This window comes from Anopheles marshallii, chromosome 3 (assembly GCF_943734725.1).
Source record: "Anopheles marshallii chromosome 3, idAnoMarsDA_429_01, whole genome shotgun sequence".
NCBI classification, from domain to species: Eukaryota; Metazoa; Arthropoda; class Insecta; order Diptera; family Culicidae; genus Anopheles; species Anopheles marshallii.
Genome location: NC_071327.1, coordinates 62,579,071 through 62,602,872, shown reverse-complemented (window position 1 = coordinate 62,602,872; position 23,802 = coordinate 62,579,071). Strand labels below are relative to the sequence as shown.

The 23,802-nt window shown below is 43.4% G+C and overlaps 1 protein-coding gene across 2 annotated transcripts in view; it reads right to left on the bottom strand.

The window, feature by feature from the left end:
* The window catches only part of LOC128712028 (protein phosphatase 1 regulatory subunit 12A), a 64,627-nt gene that overhangs the window by 12,283 nt on the left and 28,542 nt on the right, over nt 1–23,802 (bottom strand). Inside the window, exons 2-14 of one of the 2 annotated variants that reach the window (XM_053806922.1) lie at nt 11,327–11,439; nt 10,694–11,245; nt 10,476–10,567; nt 9,415–9,933; nt 7,746–8,054; nt 6,967–7,045; nt 5,806–6,051; nt 5,308–5,544; nt 4,424–5,074; nt 3,696–3,861; nt 1,654–2,709; nt 480–995; nt 354–404 (exon numbers count right to left, since the gene is read on the bottom strand). In XM_053806922.1, the coding sequence (XP_053662897.1) occupies nt 354–404; nt 480–995; nt 1,654–2,709; nt 3,696–3,861; nt 4,424–5,074; nt 5,308–5,544; nt 5,806–6,051; nt 6,967–7,045; nt 7,746–8,054; nt 9,415–9,933; nt 10,476–10,567; nt 10,694–11,245; nt 11,327–11,439 (4,587 nt within the window). The remainder of the gene's footprint in view (nt 1–353; nt 405–479; nt 996–1,653; nt 2,710–3,695; nt 3,862–4,423; nt 5,075–5,307; nt 5,545–5,805; nt 6,052–6,966; nt 7,046–7,745; nt 8,055–9,414; nt 9,934–10,475; nt 10,568–10,693; nt 11,246–11,326; nt 11,440–23,802) is intronic. The other variant, XM_053806923.1, reaches the window with a different exon arrangement.

Sequence of the window (23,802 nt, the reverse complement as noted above, 5' to 3'; positions counted from 1 at the left end):
CGTCGTTTAGAGTGCGGAACCTAGTTGGGATTTCCACATGTCACAGGAAAACGATAGACGGACAGGCAAGCGCATCACATGTGTTATGAAAATATTGGCGTCCGTCTGTCTTCCTTCACGTAAAATACGCGAGACGGAACCGTTTCAAATTTCAAAACGCGACCGGGAGCCAATAAAAATCGAATAGAATTGCAGCACTTATAATTAAACTCATAAAAATAAATTATTATACGCGCGAAGCGCTTGTAACGCATGGAAAAAAACGTTATTACTAAAATACTAAAAGTAATACTAATCCTTCCGAACGAGTTTGCTCAAATAACATGACAAATTGAAAGAAATCGTGTACTTACCTCTTTTTCATCACCATCGACAGGAGAATCTTGTCTGTCAGGATCAAGATCCTGAAAAATACCAATTAATTAAAGTTAAAACAAATTGTTCCTTTTACTTCGATATTACTATCTTGTCACACTTACCTCTATGCCTACAGAAACAACACCGGTCGAACGACGCTTCTGTCGCCGGCGCCGTTGGATAACCGCCTGCGTCGCCTGTGCCGTACTGCGGTTGTCGTTCTCTTTGTCATTCTCCTTGTTCTCTTCGCCGCCCGTGGTCGACTTTGGTGGTCGCCGAAGATGGTGTAGTGGACTAGTGTCACCACTGTTGGCTGTTGTGGTCTGTTCTCCAGCAGACGTTGCTGCGCTTCCAGGCACGCGGTTATACTGTTCGCCAGCGGTAAGACCCGATGAGGATAGTGGCCGCGAACCGATGGCGGTACCGGCAACGCTGGAACCTGTCATCCCTGCGGTGGTGGTGTCACCATTCTGTTGCTGTGCCCTTCGTTGAGCCAGGGCCGACGAGGAGGTGAGCTTAGTAGTAGTCAAACCGTGCTCTGTTGCCTGAGTAGCGGGGACGGATTCATACACCGAACCGCTCGCTACCGACGATGACTGTGTGGCGGCATTCGGTGTGGACGCATCTTCCAGTTTGAACTGCAAACAGACGTGTAAGAAAAGCATGAATAACTTATTGTTATATAATAAAGATGTGGAGTTTAACCATCATATTCTACACATCCTATCCAGTTTGTAGTGTGTCTGGTATAACGCATAAATAGTGTAGCAGTTTGATTTGTCTATGTTTAAACACAAACATAAGTGTCTCAATTAATTCAATAACACTGATCGATTAAAAAACTACAATACTCCAATAAAGTAAACGTTTCTACTGATAAATTATAATCGCAATAAACTGTACTTTCATGCTTAATGTGGAAATTATCACAGTATGAGTTCAATTTATCCAACTTAACACATATTTACTGATATACTCGCTAGTATTTAACTAACTTTGTTTAAAAATCCTTCACTCTATAATATAAAATTCCGAACGTTTTATAAATAAAAACACAACTAAAACGGAAGCAAAACATAATACATGCAAGTGCATGCGCCTAATTCTTAAGAAGAAAAACACACTCATTTAACTCTAAAACCCATATTCAACGAAACTTAACGTTATGCATGATACGTACAAGGATATTTCTATCCCCCCTGTACCAAACACATGCGACAGTGTAGAACAAAGCTACAGCAGCTTACTATCGAGCTGGTTGAGGTTACACACAACATGCAAGTACACAACGCTTACCTTGCTGCCACCGTCCACTTTCAACCGCCACGAGGGCCTTCGTTCCGCTGTTACACCCGTCGTTGTCACGGAATCCGCCGCCTTCCGTAGCGTCGGAGACGGCGGAACGGCAGAACCAGCAGCAGCAGCACTCACAACACTATTGTCCACAAGTGCGTTTGTACTGCTGCTGTTGCTGTTACTTTCACCGCCACTATTAGTAGTGCTATTGCTATTTGGCACCCGGGAGGCAAGATGGCTGTCCAGATCGCCATCCGCTACTGCCGCGATGGCATACTTGTTTGCCTCGTGGCGTAGCTTTTCGGCCAATGTTAGTGAGTTGGCATTATCGATATCGAACAGTGAACGTTTAGTGTAGGTTGCGGCTGTGTTGTGGTTGGTATTAGAGGATGCACTGGTGGTGTTGTTGGAAGTGGTGTTGGTGATGGTGGAGGTGGTATTACTATCACTATTACTCACGACACCACCCGCAGTTGCGGACGTTCGGATGGTGGCAGTGGTCGCAACACCCTCCGCATCGGTCACCGCTGGCACATGGAACGTTGCCGATACGACAGGAACATCGCCACCAACATCACTTCCTGCTAGTGGAACGGTGCTTTCTTTGGAGTTGTTCGCTGACGCCCGCGGACTGGGTGAACTTTGCCGTACGGGAGCACTTAGAGTATACGACACTGTCACTTTACTATCATCCTCCTCCTCGCCATTTCCGCTCACACTTCGGCGATGTCTTCGGCTACCTCCTCCACCATCGCCCCCATCTTCGATAGACGTGCCTGGTGCGGCTATCGTGAAACTGGCGGACACGGCAACGTCATCCATTTTCACTTCACTGTTGGCATCTTTTCCAGGGCTCTCCGCAGCATGATTACCGCTTTGCTGTCGATCACTGATCTCTCCAACCGACGGCACACGATCGTTGATGGACGCGGTGCCCGATATCGTTGTGGCATTGTTGGTGAATGAGGGTGATGCAGAGGATGATAATGATGATGGTGATGATGACGTGATTGTTGTACTTGCTGATGTTGCAGTCGCTGATCCCATTGTATCGTTCTGTTAATGTCAGAGTTGATATAGGAATGTTTTATGTACATTCATGATTTCTTCGCATCCATTGCTTCGAAAGCCAACTTATTTCATTTGCCTTAATATAACATGTCCTACGCTTAATATCGTTGATCCTAACACGGAATATAAACTGCGAATTTCACATCTTCTGCTGGAAAATGCATATTAACATGAATGTGCCAGTGAACGAGGTGAAGAATGTTAATGCGTGCTTGTAAAAGCCAACAAAAGCATATAGGCAAGCAATGCCATATGTTCTGGTTTATGACTGGAAGTCTATTACTAATCTATACGCAACAGCAAAGTTGCTTGTAGTCTAAAATTAGAGAAGCAAAAATTAAACGTTATCGTAGCTCTTCTACAACTTCAAGATTCATCATGTAGAAAAAAAAGATTAATAATCCTTCAGCAAATTTGGAATGATTCTTAAGGTTATAGGTTATAGGTTACGAAGTCTACGTAACCTTAATTTTCGAGTCGAAAATCTTGCAATGCTGTAGAGAAATGTAAACCATTCGAAATATTTTCTGTTACACCATCGTATAATGCTAGAAAGATATATGTAAATATCTCACAAACCCAATTAATCACCGCAACCAACAGCGTTATTAACAAAAACCAAACAGAAGCGAACAAAATAAAAAAAAAACTTTTAAAAGCCTTTGAAAACACCTGCCACACATTAAACTGTAAAATATGGATAACAGAGGTATTGTAAATCCTTAATAATACTACTTACCTAAAGGTTCTTCTTAAGTAATGTAACAAAAGCCTTTAATTTATTCTCTATAACTCTCAAGCAAGATCCCTCATAAACACAAACGTCGAATGCAATGAATACCTATGCAACTCTATACATCCTGTTTTTTTTTTGTAAACAGTAATGTGATGAAACCTATGATGGATTTTCACCTAAAATTTCCTTTTCTCTAAATGTTTCACAAAGAATGACGTGTTCTTTTGGCACTTACTTCGTTACCGGATCCTGAAGCATTCTTCTTCTTGACCAGTTGCTCAGCACTCTTGATCTCATCCAGAGTGACACCTTGGGTCGAGCGACGCGTCTCTCGGACGCGCTTAGCATGAGCCTTTCGTTGAGTTTCGCTTTCTTCATCCCGCGTCGGTGGTACAAATGATCTGTAAAGTTTTTATTAAAAACGTAAAAATACACATATTAGACTTGCTATTAAAATACATTGATTGAAAGAAAACACTGGTTAATTATGCAGATGATTAAAAAAAACAAAATATGATATAAAAGCTATGGAAAGTACATTTTATGATGAAGCATAGACGAAAGGTGGAATTTTCTGTGGTGAGATGAGGGTATTTAAAAGGTCTGTCTGGTTAGGCCAGGTATTATTCCAGGATTGCGATTTACAACAATAGCAAAACTTCAATAAGGAAAGGGGTTTGTTATTCGCACAATTCGGCACTGCACATGCAACGGAAAACCAGTGCTAAAAAATTGACATCCGAAAAACATTCTTGGCAAACATTATAGTACATCTGCAACGTGAATGAGACACAGTCAAGAAAAGGATATCAAATGGTACATATTGATGTTTTAAGTAACGAATCATAGCGTATCGCATTTGTTTCACGCTGTCTTCACACAATGCACACAACACTGATTAGAACAACACCATAAACAATCGAGGACATAGTTTTTCCATCGATTGTGTTTTGTTGCATTTACTTGAAAAAGTTTTTGAAAATATTTCCCGGTGACAGTTTGTTTGACGATGGGCTGCTGGTCACCGGTGTGTTCGCCGAGGGTGCAATGGATGCTTCCACCATCGTCGGTGCTGCGGTGGACGATGGTATAATCAACTTCACTTCCGCCGGTTCCTCGTACGACGCTTCTTCTTGTGACGCTTCCCGTTTGCCAGCAGTACCGCTCGTTCGTCCAACTCGTCCATCTTCTGACTGTCCCTGCTGTTCCTGGAGCTGCTGTTGTCTCTTCTCGTTGAGTGAGGAGAGAAATTTATTGCGCTCATTATTGATCTTCGTCTTCTGGGCCTGCTCAATGTATTTGCGATTGAGTTCGAACAGACTATGATTCTTGTTGGTATCGGTGCCGGTACCAGTAGCGTTGTTGCCGCTGCTGGATGTGAATGTGCCATCGTGTGGCGTGTGATCGGTACGATTGGCGCCAGCTTCGGGAACGGAAGTGGACGTATGATCGGCGACGGTGTTGTTGTCCACTGGTGGCAATTTGCGCGCCACTTCCGGTTGATCCTCGTACCGCTTCCGGTAGCGATCACCGAACAGGGTGCTACCACCGTTATCAGTGTTGCTGTTGGACATGATTTTCTTGTTGTTGGTGGTGATTGGTGTTGGTATGGAACTGCTAGATTGATGACCACGTTGGCAACACGCGCGAACGTACAGATAGGTATGACACGAAATTGAAATGTACGCACGATTTGCATGAAAATATTTGTGGAATAAAATATTACACATAATGATATGAGGGTGAAGGTGGAACATTCACATCTATGAACAAAACGCAAATCTCTTCTGTGGACCCATCATAACGCATCAACCCGCTGTCTCTACTTTAACTATACCCTTTCTTACCTCCTGATCTGTCCGGCAGTGGGCGTCGTTGTCGGTGTTCCGGAAGGACTGGTCGGCGGGGACACGGCGCCCGAGGTGGCCGTAGCGTTACCGCTGATGTTATTCGTTGCCTGGCTTACTGCAGTGGCTGTACCGGTTGTTGGAGGCACAATGCTGGTGGGTATGCCGGATGTAGGTCCGGTCACTGACGATGGTGATGTTGTTGTGCTTCCCAGGACCAAATTGCTGGCTGTTTTCCTGCGAAAATAAATACGAAAACAAGCACAGTCATTTACATAGCAAAACTTTAGATCGAAGGATTATCAAAGGGGATTCGCCATACATAAATTAATCCAGAATCATTCCAAAAACCGATTAAGAGAATAGCATAACCCGCGGGGCAATCTTACAAAGCAATGAGAATATGCTATATAACCAAGCGCTTAGAATATGAGATAGACGTGTAGTTTGATTTGAACAGGAAAAAAAATAATCTTTTAAGAATAATCGTTGCGTTACCTTAATGTCCGATGATCCTTCAGTGAAGCGGACCGCTGCACCAGGTACGACGAAATGTTTGTTGTCGGCGTCGACGCCGTAGTAGTGGTAGTATTGTTGTTATTATTATTGGTGTTGCTGCTGTTGTTGTTGTTGTTGTTGGAGGCAGTACTGGTTTTAGTGTTAATAGGCGTCGATGGTAGGATAGTGTGAGGGCATGAGTTAGCCTGTATTCGTGCTCGCAGCTCTGCATACCTCTGGTAGAACCTATGATCGGTTGCACACGCATGATTGTAACCATTGTTGCATTATGTGTTGTGGTATGTATGGTGTGATGTTGTTATTGGCATGATTCAGTCACGTTCAGGTGCACATTCCGGTGGTACAATAATCCGACGTTTGTACCCAATTCCGGTGTTGTTATATTTGCAAGAGTAGTGTTGGATAGTGTAGTGGTGCGGAGTATTATGTGTGCAGAAAATAACCGGCCATACACGGTAGTTTCGTTTTTTTTTCGATAAGTATGCAACATCCGGAGTGCCGTTGCAATATTTTGTATCCGAGATACACAGGTAGTGCCAATGAATAGTGGGGTTATTAAATAATTAGAAAACACAAGCCATTAATAAGAATAAAAGTTTTTTTTTTATAGAAAACAAAAATAAGAACACATATTTTTATATCAAGTAGGCCACAATTTTGGGTTGATTTACATAAATTTCGAATGTACTGAAGGCGATGAATCATGCAAGGCTATTGCGATATTTAAACACTCTAGACGGTTCAAACGCATTACTTCCCCCGCAGCAGTTCGTCGCTGGGTTTTGTCCATTATTCGGACGCCTGAAGATATGCAAAGTATTTTTTCGAGCACGGATCTTCCAGTATCATCGATTTTTTTTCTTCTAGATGCATATTACTTGGCGTTCGAAATCCAAAAAACACAACACATCCGAGGAATTAAACAGTGAATAGTAATGCGTTTGTTGCTTCTTTTTTGAAAACATAAACCAAATTATTCAAATGCCAAAAAATATTTAAAAAAAAATCCAAACATCAATATTGTTTCAAGTTAACAAAATTGGCAACCAATATTAATGTGTAATATTGAAACAAAAACACACAAACATATATAAACACACATAGAAGAACGTTACTGTTTAAAATGAAAATAATACTCACTTTTCATCGCTCTCGAAACTCTGGGTTCTCCTTAGTATCACATCCGGTTCGGTTGGTTTATTTTCCTTTTCCGAAACTGCTACATTCAAGATGGCGCCGATGAAGTTGCAAAAAAAAAACACACACACACACAAAGAAAAAAAGAGAGTAAACATATGTCATTTAGAAATTTGTTTTCAATGCAAACAAATGCTTAACGCTCAATTAAAAGCTAATGGGTTGTTTATATAAATGAATCAATCTCTGGCGTTTGTCACAAAATATACAACCGTACGACCAAAACTAGCAAGTCAACGCAGTCACGAATGTTTAAAGTTTTCTCATAATTTTCATCCTGTTAGCATGAACATGAGCAGCAGATACGTGGATGGCAATGTTTGTTTTTGTTTTTAATCAAAAAACTTTGCCTCCCTTATGGGGTGCTTCCTAGGTGCAATTTACTTTAAAGGAGTACAAATGATTGCAGCAGCAGCAGCAAAATGCTCCAAAGCATGAACAAAATGCCGGTCGAGCGATAGACGAACGTGTAATGATGCAAAGAAAATAAACATGAAGTCAGTGAATTTATGCCTAATAATCGTACCGATCCCTCCCACAACCAGAGTGACATGATATTGAAGGATACATAAAACGGAGCAATACAATGGTAATAGAATAAAAGAAACTAATAATGAATTGAGAAGGCAAAACATGACAGAAAAAGAGCACAACAAAAACAAATAGCAACAAAATGAACAACGGAACAAGTGAAACAAGAGAAGAACAGAACAGAACATTACGGTTGCGTTTGGACGTGAAATAGAGGTTAGCGTAGTCGACGTCGTCCGTCGCACGCGATATTGTTGTGGGTTGTGCTGGTTGTTCCTCTTTCTCGTAGAATTGACGCGGGACAGGCGTTGGTATGGCACGCTGACGGCGCCATGGTGCCGTTGGTGGAGGAGGATTATTAGCAGGTACTGCCGATGTTGTCGTAGTGTTTGCCGATTGTACCGATTCTGTCACACGCGGTTTCGGGGTTACGATTTGCGTGGTCAGTGGAACCGGTGCCGGTCGCGAGATGATTGGAACGGGTCGCGGTAACAATTCATCTATTACAGCAACAGGACCATCGTCAAGCACAGTAATACCACACATGCCACAGCATGGGAAGCACAGTACAACAGGTTTGCAGTCAGTGGCATCACGATACAACAACAACGAAACGATTAGGAACGGTTTAGAGATATCACAATAGAAGAAGAAGAAAAAATACGACTCATTTCAGAATATGGGTAAACAGCGGTAGCATAGTGCGTAGCATACAGCAAATAACAACACTCTTTAACTATCATGATTAATTCGAAAATAGTAATTAATATAACACAACGACAGCATTGGAAATCTTCGAAGCATTAAGATGGTTAAGTATGTGGTTTACGGACTGCAATTGATTTAATAGAAATTGTTTTTTTCTGATCGAATTGTTTTTAGGTCTTTAACTTAACCAATGGAGTTGTGCTTTATACATATGGCACGTTGCTTTGAGCAATACACCTTATTAACAATAATCAATGACTGTTTATCACACTGATTTCGGTAGTTAGTGCAATATAAATATATCATTTTGTATATTCTAATATGTTCGATTTTCTTAAAAGAACCATTGTAGTTTAAAATAAATAAATACCATGGTTAAAGTTATAGACCTAATTCCCTATGTTATTTTGCATGTTGTTAACACACACTGTTATTATGAATGGGAGCGTCAAAACTATAACACAATTAAAAATGTAGTTGCAACAACAACATAGTCCTGATAATAATTGCTTCAAATAAAGTAACAATCCTACAAACAAAGGCTTGAAACGAGCGCAATCAATGTAAACATGCATATAAGCCATATGCCTAATGTATGCCTAACGCCAAAACACGTATTCATCACAGATCAGAGAAGCATATGTGCCAGGAATAATAACATTGAACCACGTTTCTGGCGCTAGTCTTGTTATGTATTAAATGCCCTTTTTCGTATAAAAGTGCCGATAAGAGCTTAGCATTAATGTATTAATCGAAAAAAACCTTTTTACTCAACAATTATTTTTTAGAAAAATGACTTCCATGCTGAAAGCATTTCTATCTTTCCGGATCTGTGAATCATGTGTAAATATTCAATTGTTAAGAACACAATTCCGAAAGTAACAGTACTGAATCGAGGGAACTAACGATGTCCAAACGAAACCAAACGCAAATTAAAGACACTCATCAAACAGAACGAGCTTTAGCATAGGATAAAAAAAAACTAGCTTCAGTCAAACAGAGCCCAAAAACAGGGTTTGTTGCGCGGCCATATATCGTTTTAAAATGGCGAGCATAAAACACACATCATCCGGTTGGTGGAATGCAACAAACGTGCAACAGAAATGGGTTATTTTATATTCCACCAACGGAGCACACTGTAGGTGTCTGTACCTGTTTCGGATTCGGTTAAACTACTATCTGCCGATGGATTGGAGGATGAGAACGGTTCCGACGAAACGCTGGCATCTTCTTCTTCTTCTTCTTCTTCTTCTTCTTCTTCTTCTTCTTCTTCTTCTTCCACTTCGTTATCGGCATCTTTGATTTGGTTGGATTGATTAGCTCCATCGAATCGAATTGCCTGTGCGGTAACTCGCTGATATGATAACCCTCCAATCGAATCGGGTACATCTTGGACGAGATGTTTATTTTTCTCAATGGACACCACTTGCTCCTGTTCGTCATTCTCATCCTCATCCACTTCTTCCTCCTCCTCCTCATCCTCCTCCTCTTCCTCCTCCTCTTCTTCGGCTAGCTCCTCGTCTACCGTATCATCCATCGTCTCCTCTTCCTCCTCTTCATCTTTTTCATTTGATTCTTCTTCTTCTGGTTCTTCTTGGCCATCCGGTGGTACTTGCTGTGCACTCTCAACATCTTCGTCGTCGTCGTCGTGGGCGACGGCGACGGGTCCAGCTGGGATGAATCCGTACCCAAGGGTCCAGCAGGCGCGTGATGGAAGGGGATTTTGTTGAAGGGAATCATATTGACTTAACAAGATACACTTTACATAGCGGAACTCACTCTGGATACCAGTGGGTCAGATTCAGCGAGGCATGAAGTTTTTTTTTAATTCATCAAAAGCAAAACCAACTTGTCTACAGTTTGTGATTCGTATATGTTTTTGTTCGTCCAAACAAAAGCGACACATAGCGAACGCTCATGGAAAAGGCCGATTAAAAAAAAGCCTGCAGTGTTTTGATATTCGAATAGTCTTTGTTTGAGATCCAATTAGCCATTCTCCTTGCCAGCTCAATTGACCCTTGTATCAATATTGAGCTAATCGTGTGGTACACGAAAATCGAATGACCAATTGAATACTGAAAATGAACCGCTCATGGATAACAGCATGACCCGCATGCATGTGGGAAAGAATGCAATCGGGTGAGGGAGAGCGTTTTCGTGCAACCGTTTACGAGCAGTTTGCACACTGTAACTAGATCATCCTATACACCTACCTTCTTTCTGCTTGTTGTTGTCAATCGGCTTCACCTCGACCCGAATCACCTTGGTCGGTGTTTCCGTACTATTTTCTAAATTATCCGTAATCCTATCGTCCCGATGGAAATGTACCGGAAAAAAAGAGAAAGATTAACACAACGTTACAATACTGGCACGCTTATTCCATTACTAATGCTTTCCCTTCCTTCGCCAAGCAAAGCGAAAATACCCGTACCTATTTCCGTGACTAGGTGGTCTGCGCTTCGTGCGCTTCACGTTCTTGCGAGCATCCTTCAGCAAAGGCACGATATCGTCCTGGGCAATGTCGATCGCTAACTGGCCACTGTAGTTTTGGATGTCGATGTCTGCGCTAGCATTCAACAGCATCTGTGTGGCTTCCTTTTGGCCCCAGTAGGCGGCCGCATGCAGTGGTGTCCATCCGTCTACATCCTGCCGATCGATATCACCCCGGCCTTCGAGCAGTAGCTTCAGCACACCGATGTAGCCTTTGGCGGCCGCAACATGGATCGCGGTGGCACCCGTTTTCGGGTGCGCCTTATCACAGTCGGAACTGTCCGTACGGAGCCACTTCGTAGCGTCACTCAGCATGATACGCTCCTCCGCCTGGCGTGCTTCATCGCAATCGATACCCTGCTCGTCGAGGTGATGCTGGATGAGATCTTCCATGGCGTCCGAGCTGGCCAGATCTACTGCCAGCTCCCCATCGCTGTTGATCGACGCTAAATCGGCGCCGTTCTCTATCAGATAGCGTGCTATACTGAGAAATCTGCAATATACGAAACGATTGATTATTAACCATTCCTTCCTTGACTTACAGATAGAATAAGCGACCAGAGGTCTCCATTACCCGCATGATGCTGTGGCATGCAATGGTGTCCAGCCTTCGTTATCCTTTCGATTCACGTCCGCACCTTTCTGTACGAGAAACTCTACCATATCCAAATTGTCATCGATGCAAGCCTGCAAACGAAAGAAAAGAAAGAAAATATTGTTAATGCTTTCACATGTTTCCTTTACATCTTTTCCAAGTTAATCGACTAGATACTATTGCTCTGCTAGCTGCATAACGTTTTTAATATTCAATTTTCTTTTGCATATTACCGATCATATGTTACACGTTACATAAATGACATTATCCAATATGTACCTCGTTGATGATGTGTTCCAACCGGTCACCCGTACACCGTTTCAAGGTTAATTTAATTTCGAGCCGGAAAAATTATGAAATTTCCATGCCGAAAAAATACATCAGCACGGCCACCGGTATAGGCAAAGTGTACACCGACGCTAAATGGTTAAACTTTGTAGTAGTATTTAACCGAAACGACTACCACTCGCCTTATAGCTGCCATACATCGGCAGCTGTTGTTGATCGCACACAAGATGATCTTGAACGTGTGCTCTAATCGACATAAACGGCCACGAGCAAATGGGACTGGGGCTCTTAAATTTGATATCGGAAAACGACGATTGCCGGCATGGGGATGCAGAGCACATGCTGGCAGCCCTAGCAAGCCGAGCCGACAACGCAAGAAAGCTAAAATAGACAGGACCAAGCGGCAAAGAGCACGCACGCGCCATGGATTCAATCGCACGGTTCGGGGTGGGTTTTTTTTTCAAGAAAACCTTGGAAATTCTCTCTGACGTCAATAGGCGGCGGAGCGGTGATCGTCATACAACGAGAAGAAACCATTATTATTAATGTTGTTGAGGGTGGCCTTTTGCATAGGACCTTTTAGCCAACGCTGCACGTGAGAATGGAAAATCGATCGTTGCTAACCGTCGTAAGGATCATCGAAACATTATGACATTAAATAGCTAACCAATAAAGAGTTTTATTGCATTCGTGATACGCCGAATGCCATACACCTAGTATCCAACCTATAGAATATAGGACCTTCAGAGTTGCACCCTACTTGTATACTTCAATCATCAATATCTTACACATCCAACTGGAGCGTCAAAGGAGCGCTGGAAGCCAAACAAAATCTTAACCGGACGTTACGGATTTTAAACGCATTTTCAGCGTATCGTGGAGCAGGGTTCTCAAACGTACCAGCACGCGTTTAATAAAAATGTTCATTTGATCTCGTAGTTGTTAACGATTCTTTTTCGGACACGTTTTAATTGCCTCATAAGGTGTCGGCAAGGACAACCAGCCCAGTCCGGGGGGAGTTGCATTGAAGAAAAAAAAACCATCCGAAGGTTACTTTCTGCGCATAACACGTTTTGACGTACGACATGGCATCTTAAGACAGGTTGTTGTAGTAATAAACATGTGTATATTCCGCGACAAAGCTAAAATGTACCGTCAATGCAGTACAGGCCGCGAAGCTTTGCGTAAAATACGCATGCTGCCGCATTTTGGATGCAAAAAATTACACTTTAATGATTTCTAAACAGTTTTCCAAAGAGATCCACATACTGGCACAGCACAACACTCACACCATCAGCCGTGGGGAATTGGTGAAACAATACGAAAATCCCATCCTGCACTTGTTGCACTTCTCGTACCGGTGCGCAATCACTGCACCATCATCGACCCAGTCCCACACACCGGTACCGTTGGTGGCATGAATGCACGTTCAAATTCCCACGGGGAAATTGCCATTCCGCACCAAACCCGGCACATGGGTCTCCGAGGTGGGAATTCGGGAAAGGGCCCGGCATCGTACGCAATCAGTCGGCTACGTGCAATTCTAGCGTGATACACATCTCGTGCCAACTGGAGCAGGGGTGTTGCTTAAAGACTTAATTTGCTCGGTTGTGCGAAGGGCAGGGTGTGCTGAAGGATGCGGCCACGATCACCAACGGAGAAGGTCTCCGCACCTGACACATCAAATGGGAGCTATGCTTCAACACTTGTGTGTGATGGACACTGTGTTGTTTTTTTTATTCATGCTCCCTTGAGGGCCCTGTCTTGTCTAGCACCGCTGCTGTTGAGATCCAAACTAATGGAGCGGGGTACCCACCAACCCAGCCTTTCTGCACGCAAGAAAACACAATTAATCTAAGCCCATTGCGGGAAGAATTCAACGAGCAGCCACCATAGGCACTGGCAGAGGCACTGGCTGTGTAGAATTAGCAGTCGCACAGCGGCAGAGTTAGCCAATGGGATACGGGAGAGCCCCGGATCGGAGAGGGTCAGACGGCTGGGAGAATTCTTTAACCCTTATAGGAACTCCCCAACACACACACCCATCAGAAGTTCCGAGAGCCAATCATTTATGATACAGTTTCTGGTTTCGTTTTGCAGAAAATTTTCTCACGTCTTTGCTGACTGCACACGGTGGTAACGGTCGGTTTAGAGCCAATATGCGCCGTCTGCCCCATCTGCCCACCACCATTCAACCCCACATGAGTCACACTGTGCACCTGTGCAACAATTTGCCGCACACGGCGTGAGGGTTTGTCGCGGGGTGGGGTGGGTGCCTACACGTTCATAACCGGCATATTACGTGAACGGAACCGACCGAACAGAACCAACCAAGACGACGCAAGGTGGCAGCGTAGTGCACACGCATGATCGGCTCGTGACGACGCAACGGATGCGTGTTCTTGTGGGTACAATGAAGCATAAGCTACCATTCGGTTCACGGGGGAATGCGTGCAAACTGTACAGCAAATCGCGCAAGACAGTGGGAATTATATGATGAAAGCGAACAGAACAACAGATCGGATTCAATACACTGGGCGACCACTAAACCGGGGCGGACGATGATAAGCGCACAAAAGAACGCACAAGGAAAAAGAAAAACCCCAACCCTGGACAGGTTTAAGTGCGTCTGGGACCGGTGTGGGCAAGTGGAAATAAAGAAAAAAAAAAGTATAACGAAAAAAAAGCACGCTTACATTCATAACAAGAAGGGCGCGAATGCGTCTCTTATGCGTGTGTCATAAAAGCGAAAAATAAAAACACTTGTTGTTTTTAACCACGCCGTTCTCGCGCGCCCCTGTGTTTGCGACCCGTCAGACTAGGTGCGTACCGCCTGGAACTCCTGTCATAAATTGTAGGCTTTACAACGGCACGCAGCCGGTTCGGTTTCGTCTTTCAACCGCTCTGCGATGAGGGAGTTGAAGTTGCCGCACTTTTTCGGCGTGATTCCGCAGCTTGACAAGCGCTCTCACTCATTCGCTCCAAGCGCAGCGTTGTGTTGCGAGTAAAATGTCATTTTAAAACGGTGCAATGATCTAGTGATGGGCACAATATTTCAGAATGAATGATTTAAATCATTTCTAGGGATTGAGTTAATTCAAATCTCCAAGAAGAGTATCGGAGTACCTTTAACTCACGATTTAATTCATGAGTTGACCCTTTGGGGAGTTTTCTCAGGATTTAACTCTTCACGGCGATCTTTAACTCACTATGTAATTCATGAATGAACTATAAATGAACTCACATGAACTGTTATGTGAGTTTATTCGGGATTTAACTCTTCATGGTGACTTCATGGCGATTTATATCGTGAGTTAACTCTTGAGTGAGTTAACTCATGGGATTTAACTCATCCCGGCGACCTTCAACTCACGATTTAAACCATTAGTTAACACTTGTATGACTTAAGTCAGGATTTAACTCTTTACGCCGATGAACTCATGATTTAAAGAGTGATTCGAAGGTCGCCGTGAAGAGTTAAATCCCGAGTGATTTAAATCATCAGTGGAAGGTCGAAGCACTCCCCCCAACCTGTTCGCTTAATTAAAATGGTTGAATTTTATTATTAGTGAGTTAAAGAGCTGCATCTTTATTCTAACTCTTTAACACGGATTTTAATCCTTGAAAGGCATTAAATTTCCCATCCCTACAATGATCACAACATTTGCACATTTCATCGCAAATTATTGTAACGTTGATCGAAAGGAGAAGAAAAAAATATAACCCAAAATGCAACTCAACTTGTTCGTTTGTATTCTTCTACCACATGAAAAAGGGTAAGCCAAAAAAACTACCACACTACTTTCAGTGACTCAACGAGCCTTACAGTGGAGGGCTCCAGGCGTTCGCGCCTGGACAGAGAGGAACCGTAAAACAGATTAGCAACGCTTCTGGTTTATTGGGACGGGGCAATCGTGCTTCGTGCTCCCCGGGTACGGGGGCGCTGGTGTGGATCGTTTTGCGGATCGTTTCCATCCGATCCGTGCTGCAAGCGCGCGGGGTGGCCTATTACGAGGTGCACCCATTCAACACACCACTCATTCAGCCGACTCATGCAGCTCGAGCTGCTGCACCGCACCGGGGTAAAGAGGGGATTTATTATCGATTAGCGACAGTTTGGTAGGCTTAAATCTGACACAAAGTACCAGAAGCTCTTTTACCCGTTGTGCTTCAATCGGGTTCGATCGTACGGTGTGGGATAAATCCCTTTTTTTTTGCCGCGAACTTATTTCCACCTACAAAAAAAAAATACACAGCGGTGGAACAGATACAGTGAGACGGATACAGGAAAGGTTGCGCATACGTGAAGCTGTCGAGATGACAAGCCATACGTGCGGAGAACCGCAGACGACAGGACGCGACCGGTGGACGCGATTTATGCGACACTCTTTGGGGATATACAGCAAAAACTCTCCGAGCGACTCATGCAAGCGACAAATGCACGTTACCATAACAAGTTAAACGGTAGCCAATTGATTAATCGACAAATTATTGCTCTCGATTTCTTTTTTTTTCATTGCTTGTTTTGTTAAAAACCCACGCAAACTAGTCTTCGGGGCCGTAACTCGACTGGACAAGCCAGGAACAAAATGTTTCACAAATCGACATCGTATACCATCCGCAATTAGGGATGATGTTGCAATGGACACCAGGAAGAAACCTTCCTGAGATGGGTATGATGTACTGCAACCACTTGCCAAACCTTACCGTCTTCCAATATTTTTCTCAGCTCGTCTAATTCAGCACAGTTCGCCTAAAGATGTGTTTATACTTTTGGCAGCATCTTCAAACTGATGGCATCCCGGACGATCGAAATTGGCGAGGGAACTTTCCTGGAGCAGAGCTAGATTTATTGGGCAAATTGCGGCAGTAGTAGCAGCATCTGGCGGCTTATACTTGCCAACAGACTCCTTTTAAGCGTGTGGAGCTCGTTTAATGCACCATCGTGACGTTTGATTTATGCCAAATCGTAGCGAAATTTGGATAATTTTGGATCTCGCATCGCGTCGAGGAATCGATGGGATTTTGGTGTTTCGGATACGGTGGCCAAAGGCCAACGTTTGACCAAACGCATAATTTCTGGTGGAATCATTATCGCACGTAGCCAAGTGTAGCAGAGGGTGCCGAACGGGATACGTTTTGGTGAGTCTATTAATTGGCTAGTTTGTTTCGCTATTTATGATAATCTCCATAATGTAATGATTTATTCCTGTTTAGGTTCATCAAATCTTCATAACAAAGAAGTTTTTTCTTTGCTCTATAATGATTCCGACTGATGTTAATCCAGATGAAATATTGCTACATCTAAAGTTCCTTCTTCAGCGCCTAACAAGCGATACTTCATTCCCGTCTGTGGACGTGGTTTTACACCGTGCATTACTATGTCGTGCAACCACGGAAGTCTAATAACCGCGGGAAAGGGAAGAAAACAATCAAATGGCTATAACAATAAAAATAAACTTCACCATTACTGCTCACCCACCCACATTGGGGCACAGCCGATACTGTGGGGTAATAAATATATAAAACCATAGGTGCAGTTTCTTCCCCTCCAAAGGGATGTTGTCTCATTGGAGAAATGACAAAATACCTAAAATACGACACCATTCTGTGGCGTAACATTACGCGGTATTGTGCATGGGTTGTGGGAGACAGATCTAAATGCTACAAACGCTACTACTTTGTTCGGGTTTACGATCGCAGAATCGCAATCGTCCGGGGAGCAAATGTAACGGCGACGGTAGTGATGAAATATTTGTTGCATTCAGCCGGCTAATGGCTAGCGTTCGGTGCAAAACTTTACATTTACCGTGCAAGTAGAGCTGAGTATACTTTATATTACATTCAGAAAGGCGTAAAGCGATGACTGCGGTCGCGCAATCAAATAACATTGGTTAATGGTGGCGGAACCTTACAAATGTTTGGTTACATGCAGAGTACAGCTTAAGCACCACAAGAGCAGGACCAGATGGGTTCGTGGCGGGTTCTCAGCCTCATCATTCTGGCTTAATTATAATCACGCTCACTTTACCCACAAGTAGCAATAAAGCACCACACTTGATGTGAGTGCCATTCATGCGGTCGCGTTCTAAATAGAACCTCCACTCCCCCCGCGATCGGATGAGGGAATGAATGAAACGTTGTTACGATGAGATCATTGACCGTCCGTTGTAATAGACAAGAAACAGAGAGATGCGCCCTGCTCTGCAGAGATATGTAGGTCAGTGCAAGCAGCCGGCCACACGGCGACGATTTTATGTAAATATCGTACTTTAAATTAATTTTATTTACACATTATTTTGCTAGTTTGCAAGAGTACCCAGGTAAAGAAGGATTGCATTATAATACACCAAAAGCACCACGCATCGCATGAATAGCAATAGCGTGCACAATGTCCAAGCACTTTAATTGACGATTGATATCTTACGCCCGGGGGGCTCGTAAAAACACGAAAATCATTTCAAAAGCATTGCGAATAAAATACCAATCGCTACACGATCCTCGGCACCGTTTTCCAATCAGTATCGCACAAAACCAATACGGCTGGTTCGGGCGTTCGACACATGCCATAAAACGGCCAAATTTACGAGCTAATTTGACCACTTTTGGTCACTGTTGCTATCGATCTCGATAGCTTTTTGGGAGCTACGCTTTATTTCAATCACGTTCCCACAAAAAAAAAAATGAGTCGTTCTGTTTTATGTGCATTATGAATATGCCGGCCAGTCACATCGGTACGGCGGTGTTTGTCCAAGGTGTCCTGAAAACATTCGGCACACTCTTCCTACACAGCTGCCGATGGGGGGAAAAAGACACCTGGGGATGGCAAATGGTGCAATTCGCAAATATTCCAGTAGCTGCCAAGCTCCCAGGGAACCTAGTGCGAATCGGGAACCGCTTCAAATCAATCCAATCGGGAGTCGATACCTAAGCACCTTCACTGTTTAAGCCTTCCACAGTCCACAGTTTGGTGCTGTCACAGCGCCACGGGGCAACCCACACACCTATAAAAAGCACGTGTCAGGTCGGCTTAACAGAGCTATTTGTCGTACGCTATCGGGGTGAAATGTGTATTTCTTTAGCACCGACTAAGAACTTCAGCAGCCAGCGACCCATGGAGCTCGATATATTGCTCACCCGAGATCGATAGGTACGGTGGCCTAAGGCTATTGGAAGATTTATAACGAATTGCCAACGGTCGGGTGGATTTCGGACACAATATGGCGTGGCAGTCGCGTACATCGATCGTTCTGTCACAGCGTATTTTTCGCACAGTAGCTCGCGCACACGCGGCTGTCCGCTGAACGTTGAGTCGAGCACCAGTAGCTCCGTACACGGTATGTCCCGCACCGAACGAAGTTATTTCCACACGAGCGTAGCGTTAAACTGCCAATTGACAGATACGCTGGTGTGCCGAAATTGACAAGTCGCTGCAAACGGGGCCCGACCACTTAGAAGATAAACCTCGCTGGAATGTCGACAATGTCGTCGATATTGTTCTGATACTTTAAGCTTGATGCTAAAATTGCTTCGTGCTCGGAGAATTAGCGTTGCCAGTTACTGTAGACTAATTCCTAAAGTGTCTTTGATGTATTTGATGTTTGAGAATCTAAGCTTGCGTGAATTTGAGGTATATTTATAAGCTTTTATTTTCTATTATAAGTCTATTAAATAAGACACTGTATATAATCTCCCGAGAATGGTTATGTGCACAATGATTCAGACTGAATGAGAGAGTTAAATATTTCTTGGGAGTGAGTTAATTCAAATCAGCAAGAAGAATATTTACAATTCTTTTGCGATTTAACTTATTCATAGAGATTTAAATCAAGCTAAAAAATAAAGATTTAACTCATCACGGCGACCTTCAACTCACGATTTAATTCATGAGTTAACTCTTTTGTGAGTTTACTCAGGATTTAACTCATCACGCCGATCTTCAACTCATGATCTAAATCGTGAGTTAATTCTGATGTGAATAAACTCAAGATTTAACTCTGCACGGCGACCATCAAATCACGATTTAAATCTAACTCTTTATTCTAACTCACTTTTGTGCGAGTTAACTCTTCGCGATGATCTTCAACTCAAGATTTAAATAATGAGTTAACTCTTGTGTGAGTTATCTCGGGGGTTTAAACTTTTTAGAAAAATCCTCGTTATTCTAACCTTTTAACACGGATTTAAATCCTTGAAAGGAATTAAATTTCCCATCTCTAATAAAAACATTGCGATCACTTAGCGCCCATACTAAAACGTTGGAACAAGAATGTGTACAACCTTCTCCTCTCGACATCAAATCCTAACCGCGCTGCAAGCTTAAACTCAGTCTCGCGCTGTGCGAGCACGCGAAACACTGAGCAACATCGTCCGCAAATATGTGTATCGCTTTACACCGATTAGGGAAGCCGGGTGTGAGAGTTTGGTGCCATCGTGCCGAGCACATACACACACACCGACCCCATCGACGGCCGGTTATCTTAAGCGGCTCCCAGCACACCTCGCCTTTTTCCCGGAGCTATATGTGGTTTGCCACCAGCCAGTTCACCGACTTTTATCGCGAAGATAAACACTTTTGACAGTTTGACAGTCGACCTCCGATGGTACTGCGCGATCGCCCAACAACCCTCTACCACCGTACCGTGCACATTTCCCCCCCTCCTGTTGTTGCTACTGCTGCAAGCAAAGAATGCACCGCCGGGGCACTGGATTGGACTCTGCAGACGACGCTGTCTGTTTGCCGTGGTACGACACTTTGCTTAGATCGACACCGTCCACCCGCCGGCTGGAAGCATCCACCGACCGACAAATCCACATTTGGCGTGGTGAAACTGGCGAGCTTCATAGCGATTTGCCGCGGCCACGAATGCCACCACGAGCAGGTCCCTCTAATGATGGATGGATTTGTTTGGAATTCTTGCGTATCAATCTAAGTTTCTTGGTACGCGCAGCGCAGCAACGGCACACAGTAAAGGGCCAGGTAACCAGGTGCTGCAACCCGGGACCCGCACACTGCTCAGCCTACTAAACGCTGCATGGAATCGGAGGGGTGAAAAAAACAGAGGTGTATGAAATATGGAGTCCTCCGAATGAACCCACCAGGGGGAAAAAATAAATAAACGCGAAACTGTCAGCTGACTGTCAGCCGCGTCAAAGCCACGGAACTTTGACAGTATCAATAATTAGATTAACTATCGCTAAACCGAGCGGGATAAGTTGTTTTGCGTTTTTGTTACGTGGTAAGCTTTTGGCAAGTAGTCCACAAAACAGATTCGCCGATCGTTCATAAATCATTAGACAACTCCATTACGGGCCCCGAGCTCCGTGACCGCAAACACACGGTGCGTGTGTTTGTGTGGGTGGAAAGTATGATCGAGTGCACCATAAGGAGTCTGCGCGACCAAATGGATGGTACACACTAGTGATGTGCACAATGATTCAGAACGAAATAATGGTTCGAACCTTTCTAGGGAGTGAGTTAATTCAAACCTCCAAAAAGATTTTTTTATAATTCATTTGCGATTTAACTCTTTCGTAGATAATTAAATCATTTAAAATAGATAAGATTAAACTCTTAACGACGACCTTCATCTCACGATTTGATTCATGAGTTGACTTTTTTGGAAGTTAACTCATTGGGTTTAACTCATCAAGACGACCTTCAACTCATGTTTTAAATCATTAGTTAACTCTTTTGTGAACTAACTCAGGATCGAAGACTGAATCCCCGTAAGATTTATAATTCACGATTTAAATAACGTGTTCACTCGGGATTTAACTCATTCCAGAGTTAATCCGTAATGTAACTCGTGAATTTAAGGGCGCAGTGAAGAATCGTGAGATGAATCATAAGATGAAGAACGCCGTTCTGCTTATTTCGCTTATTTTAAATTATGGAAATCGTGAAGAGAGAGTTTAAGAGTTAAATCCTCATTCTAACTCTTTAACTCGAATTTAAATATTTGAAAGGAGTTAAATTTCCCAGCTCTAGTACAAAAAAACAACAATGGATGGTTTATGACAAGTTTTTAATGTAAAATATAAACTCAACTTTAAAATTCTACACAGCAATATTGTGAGCCAGCATGGAACGTAAATTGGAACTCATTTCCACAATCTGACGTACGGAAATGCAATAACAATAATTTATACCTCTGCTTAAGCTAATTAACCGCAAAACATTTTTCGAGGGTCGAAACTTTGATCGGCATTAATGTATCAGCAAGATGAAAATTACCGTGACCGTAAGCAATAAGCGTCAAGCCCGTCCCGAATGGAAAAACGATCCAACAAATCAGAGCATGAAAATTAACCTCCAAATAATTGCGTCCACTGTTGTGTTGCGGTGAAGAAATGGTGTGGAATGGGAGGAAGACCGGCGGGGAGCCCCACACCACTGTCAACCATTTTCGACCCAGTATGTGCCGGCAAGTCCGAAATGCAGGGTTAATGCAGTGGACGAATTAACTATGCTCGATGTCATTTATTTCTGCGCACTGCCGAATGCGCGCATACGCATCTGTATGCATAAATGCATTCGCAAGTGGTGCAAAAAAAAAAACCCCGCCAAAAGGCAACGAAACGTCGTGCTGACATGAAACGGACTGTCCACCGGGGCGGATCTGATGCTACCGGGGGAAGAGGTAGGCGGTCAGCGGCCAGTTGATGAGGCTAATTTCTTCATTACTTATTTATTTCATTCCATTCATTATTAATGAAACTAAGTCAAGTGAAAGCTGGCGTGTGTATGTGCGTGTATATATACGAGCGCGCGCGCGCATATTGCGCAAAGTGAAACGGCTCAAATGGACAGGGGTGGTTGACATGATGCCGGAAGAAGGAAGCGACAAAAGGCAGCTGAAGGAGCGCTGGAAGCGCTGCCTGCAAAAGCAAATGTCCCACCCGTTGCACGTCGCTGCATTTGCAATGAGATGAACTGTTTATTTTGCACCCCGAGACACACATGGAGACACCACGCCAAGTATGTGCGAGCGCGGGTGTTGCGCGTTGAGAATTGCATCTTAACGAAGTGAAATGTGACGAACAGTGTAGAACACCGGGACGTGTTAACACACATATTTACGCATGACGATGGTGGGCTTTTTTTTTCGTTGGACTTAAGGTACCGGCACCTTAATAATAACGAAAAACGCCAAAAAAGGATTTTTTAAAGATGTTTTGATTGTGGATTTTTGCTTTGAACCAATTTCTTGAGTTCCTTGGTGAAGTGCAGGGTTTGCTACACTATAGTAATATCTATATAGAAAATTTAAACAACCCCAAAGAACACGGAAATTGTGTTGGGAGCAGCTGAATGAATCTTTGTACTGAATGGAAACTTTATTTTTTGAAGAGTCTTAATTTATCCAAGATTTATGACTATCAAAGAGTTTGTTCTCCAACCTTCCGCACCCGGTCCACAGGTACTGGGCCCCAACTGTCATCTACCGCTTAAGGCCAAAAATGGGCCCCAACTGTCATTGCGCTTAGGCCTTAAATGGCGAGATTCCTGAGATTTCTGAGGATTCATAAATTTTTTGTGCGTTGAAACCTAATTTGAATGACTCTTCGCTTAAGATTCATGTGAATGACTCTACTCAAAACATTCCCACTACACGGACCACAGCGAGTTTCAAATTATTGCGAATTCCAATCTATAGATCTTTAGCGTAATTTTGCAATAAAGTTTTATAGCATTGCAAAAATTATGAAACACCTTCATTCCAATACAAAAAAAAATGCAAGGAGAACATTGCAAATTTATATTGCAAAACAATATAATTTTATTTTATTTTATATCTGAGATATAATAAGAAGTATCAAATGAGACGAAGTCCCCTGTACCAAAGAAAGTCTTTCCAGCTCCTCGCACATCACCAACCGGGTGCCTCATAATCTAAGCGAGAGCGGGTGTGTGGCATGAATTATTGATACCGTACATTTATTTAATACATTTTTTTCCCAACGTTTGAATTTTTCCCGTGCGCGCGGAAGCAAACGATTGACAGCGCGTGTGCGTGCTGAAATGCGCACTGTCTTTTCCACCCAACCGTCGTCTTATCCGGAGGGGAGGCTTTCATGTTCTCCAATTTCTTTTTCCACCTTCGGACAACACACCTTTTACATCATATATCACCGAATGCACATCTGCAGCGCACGACCACCGT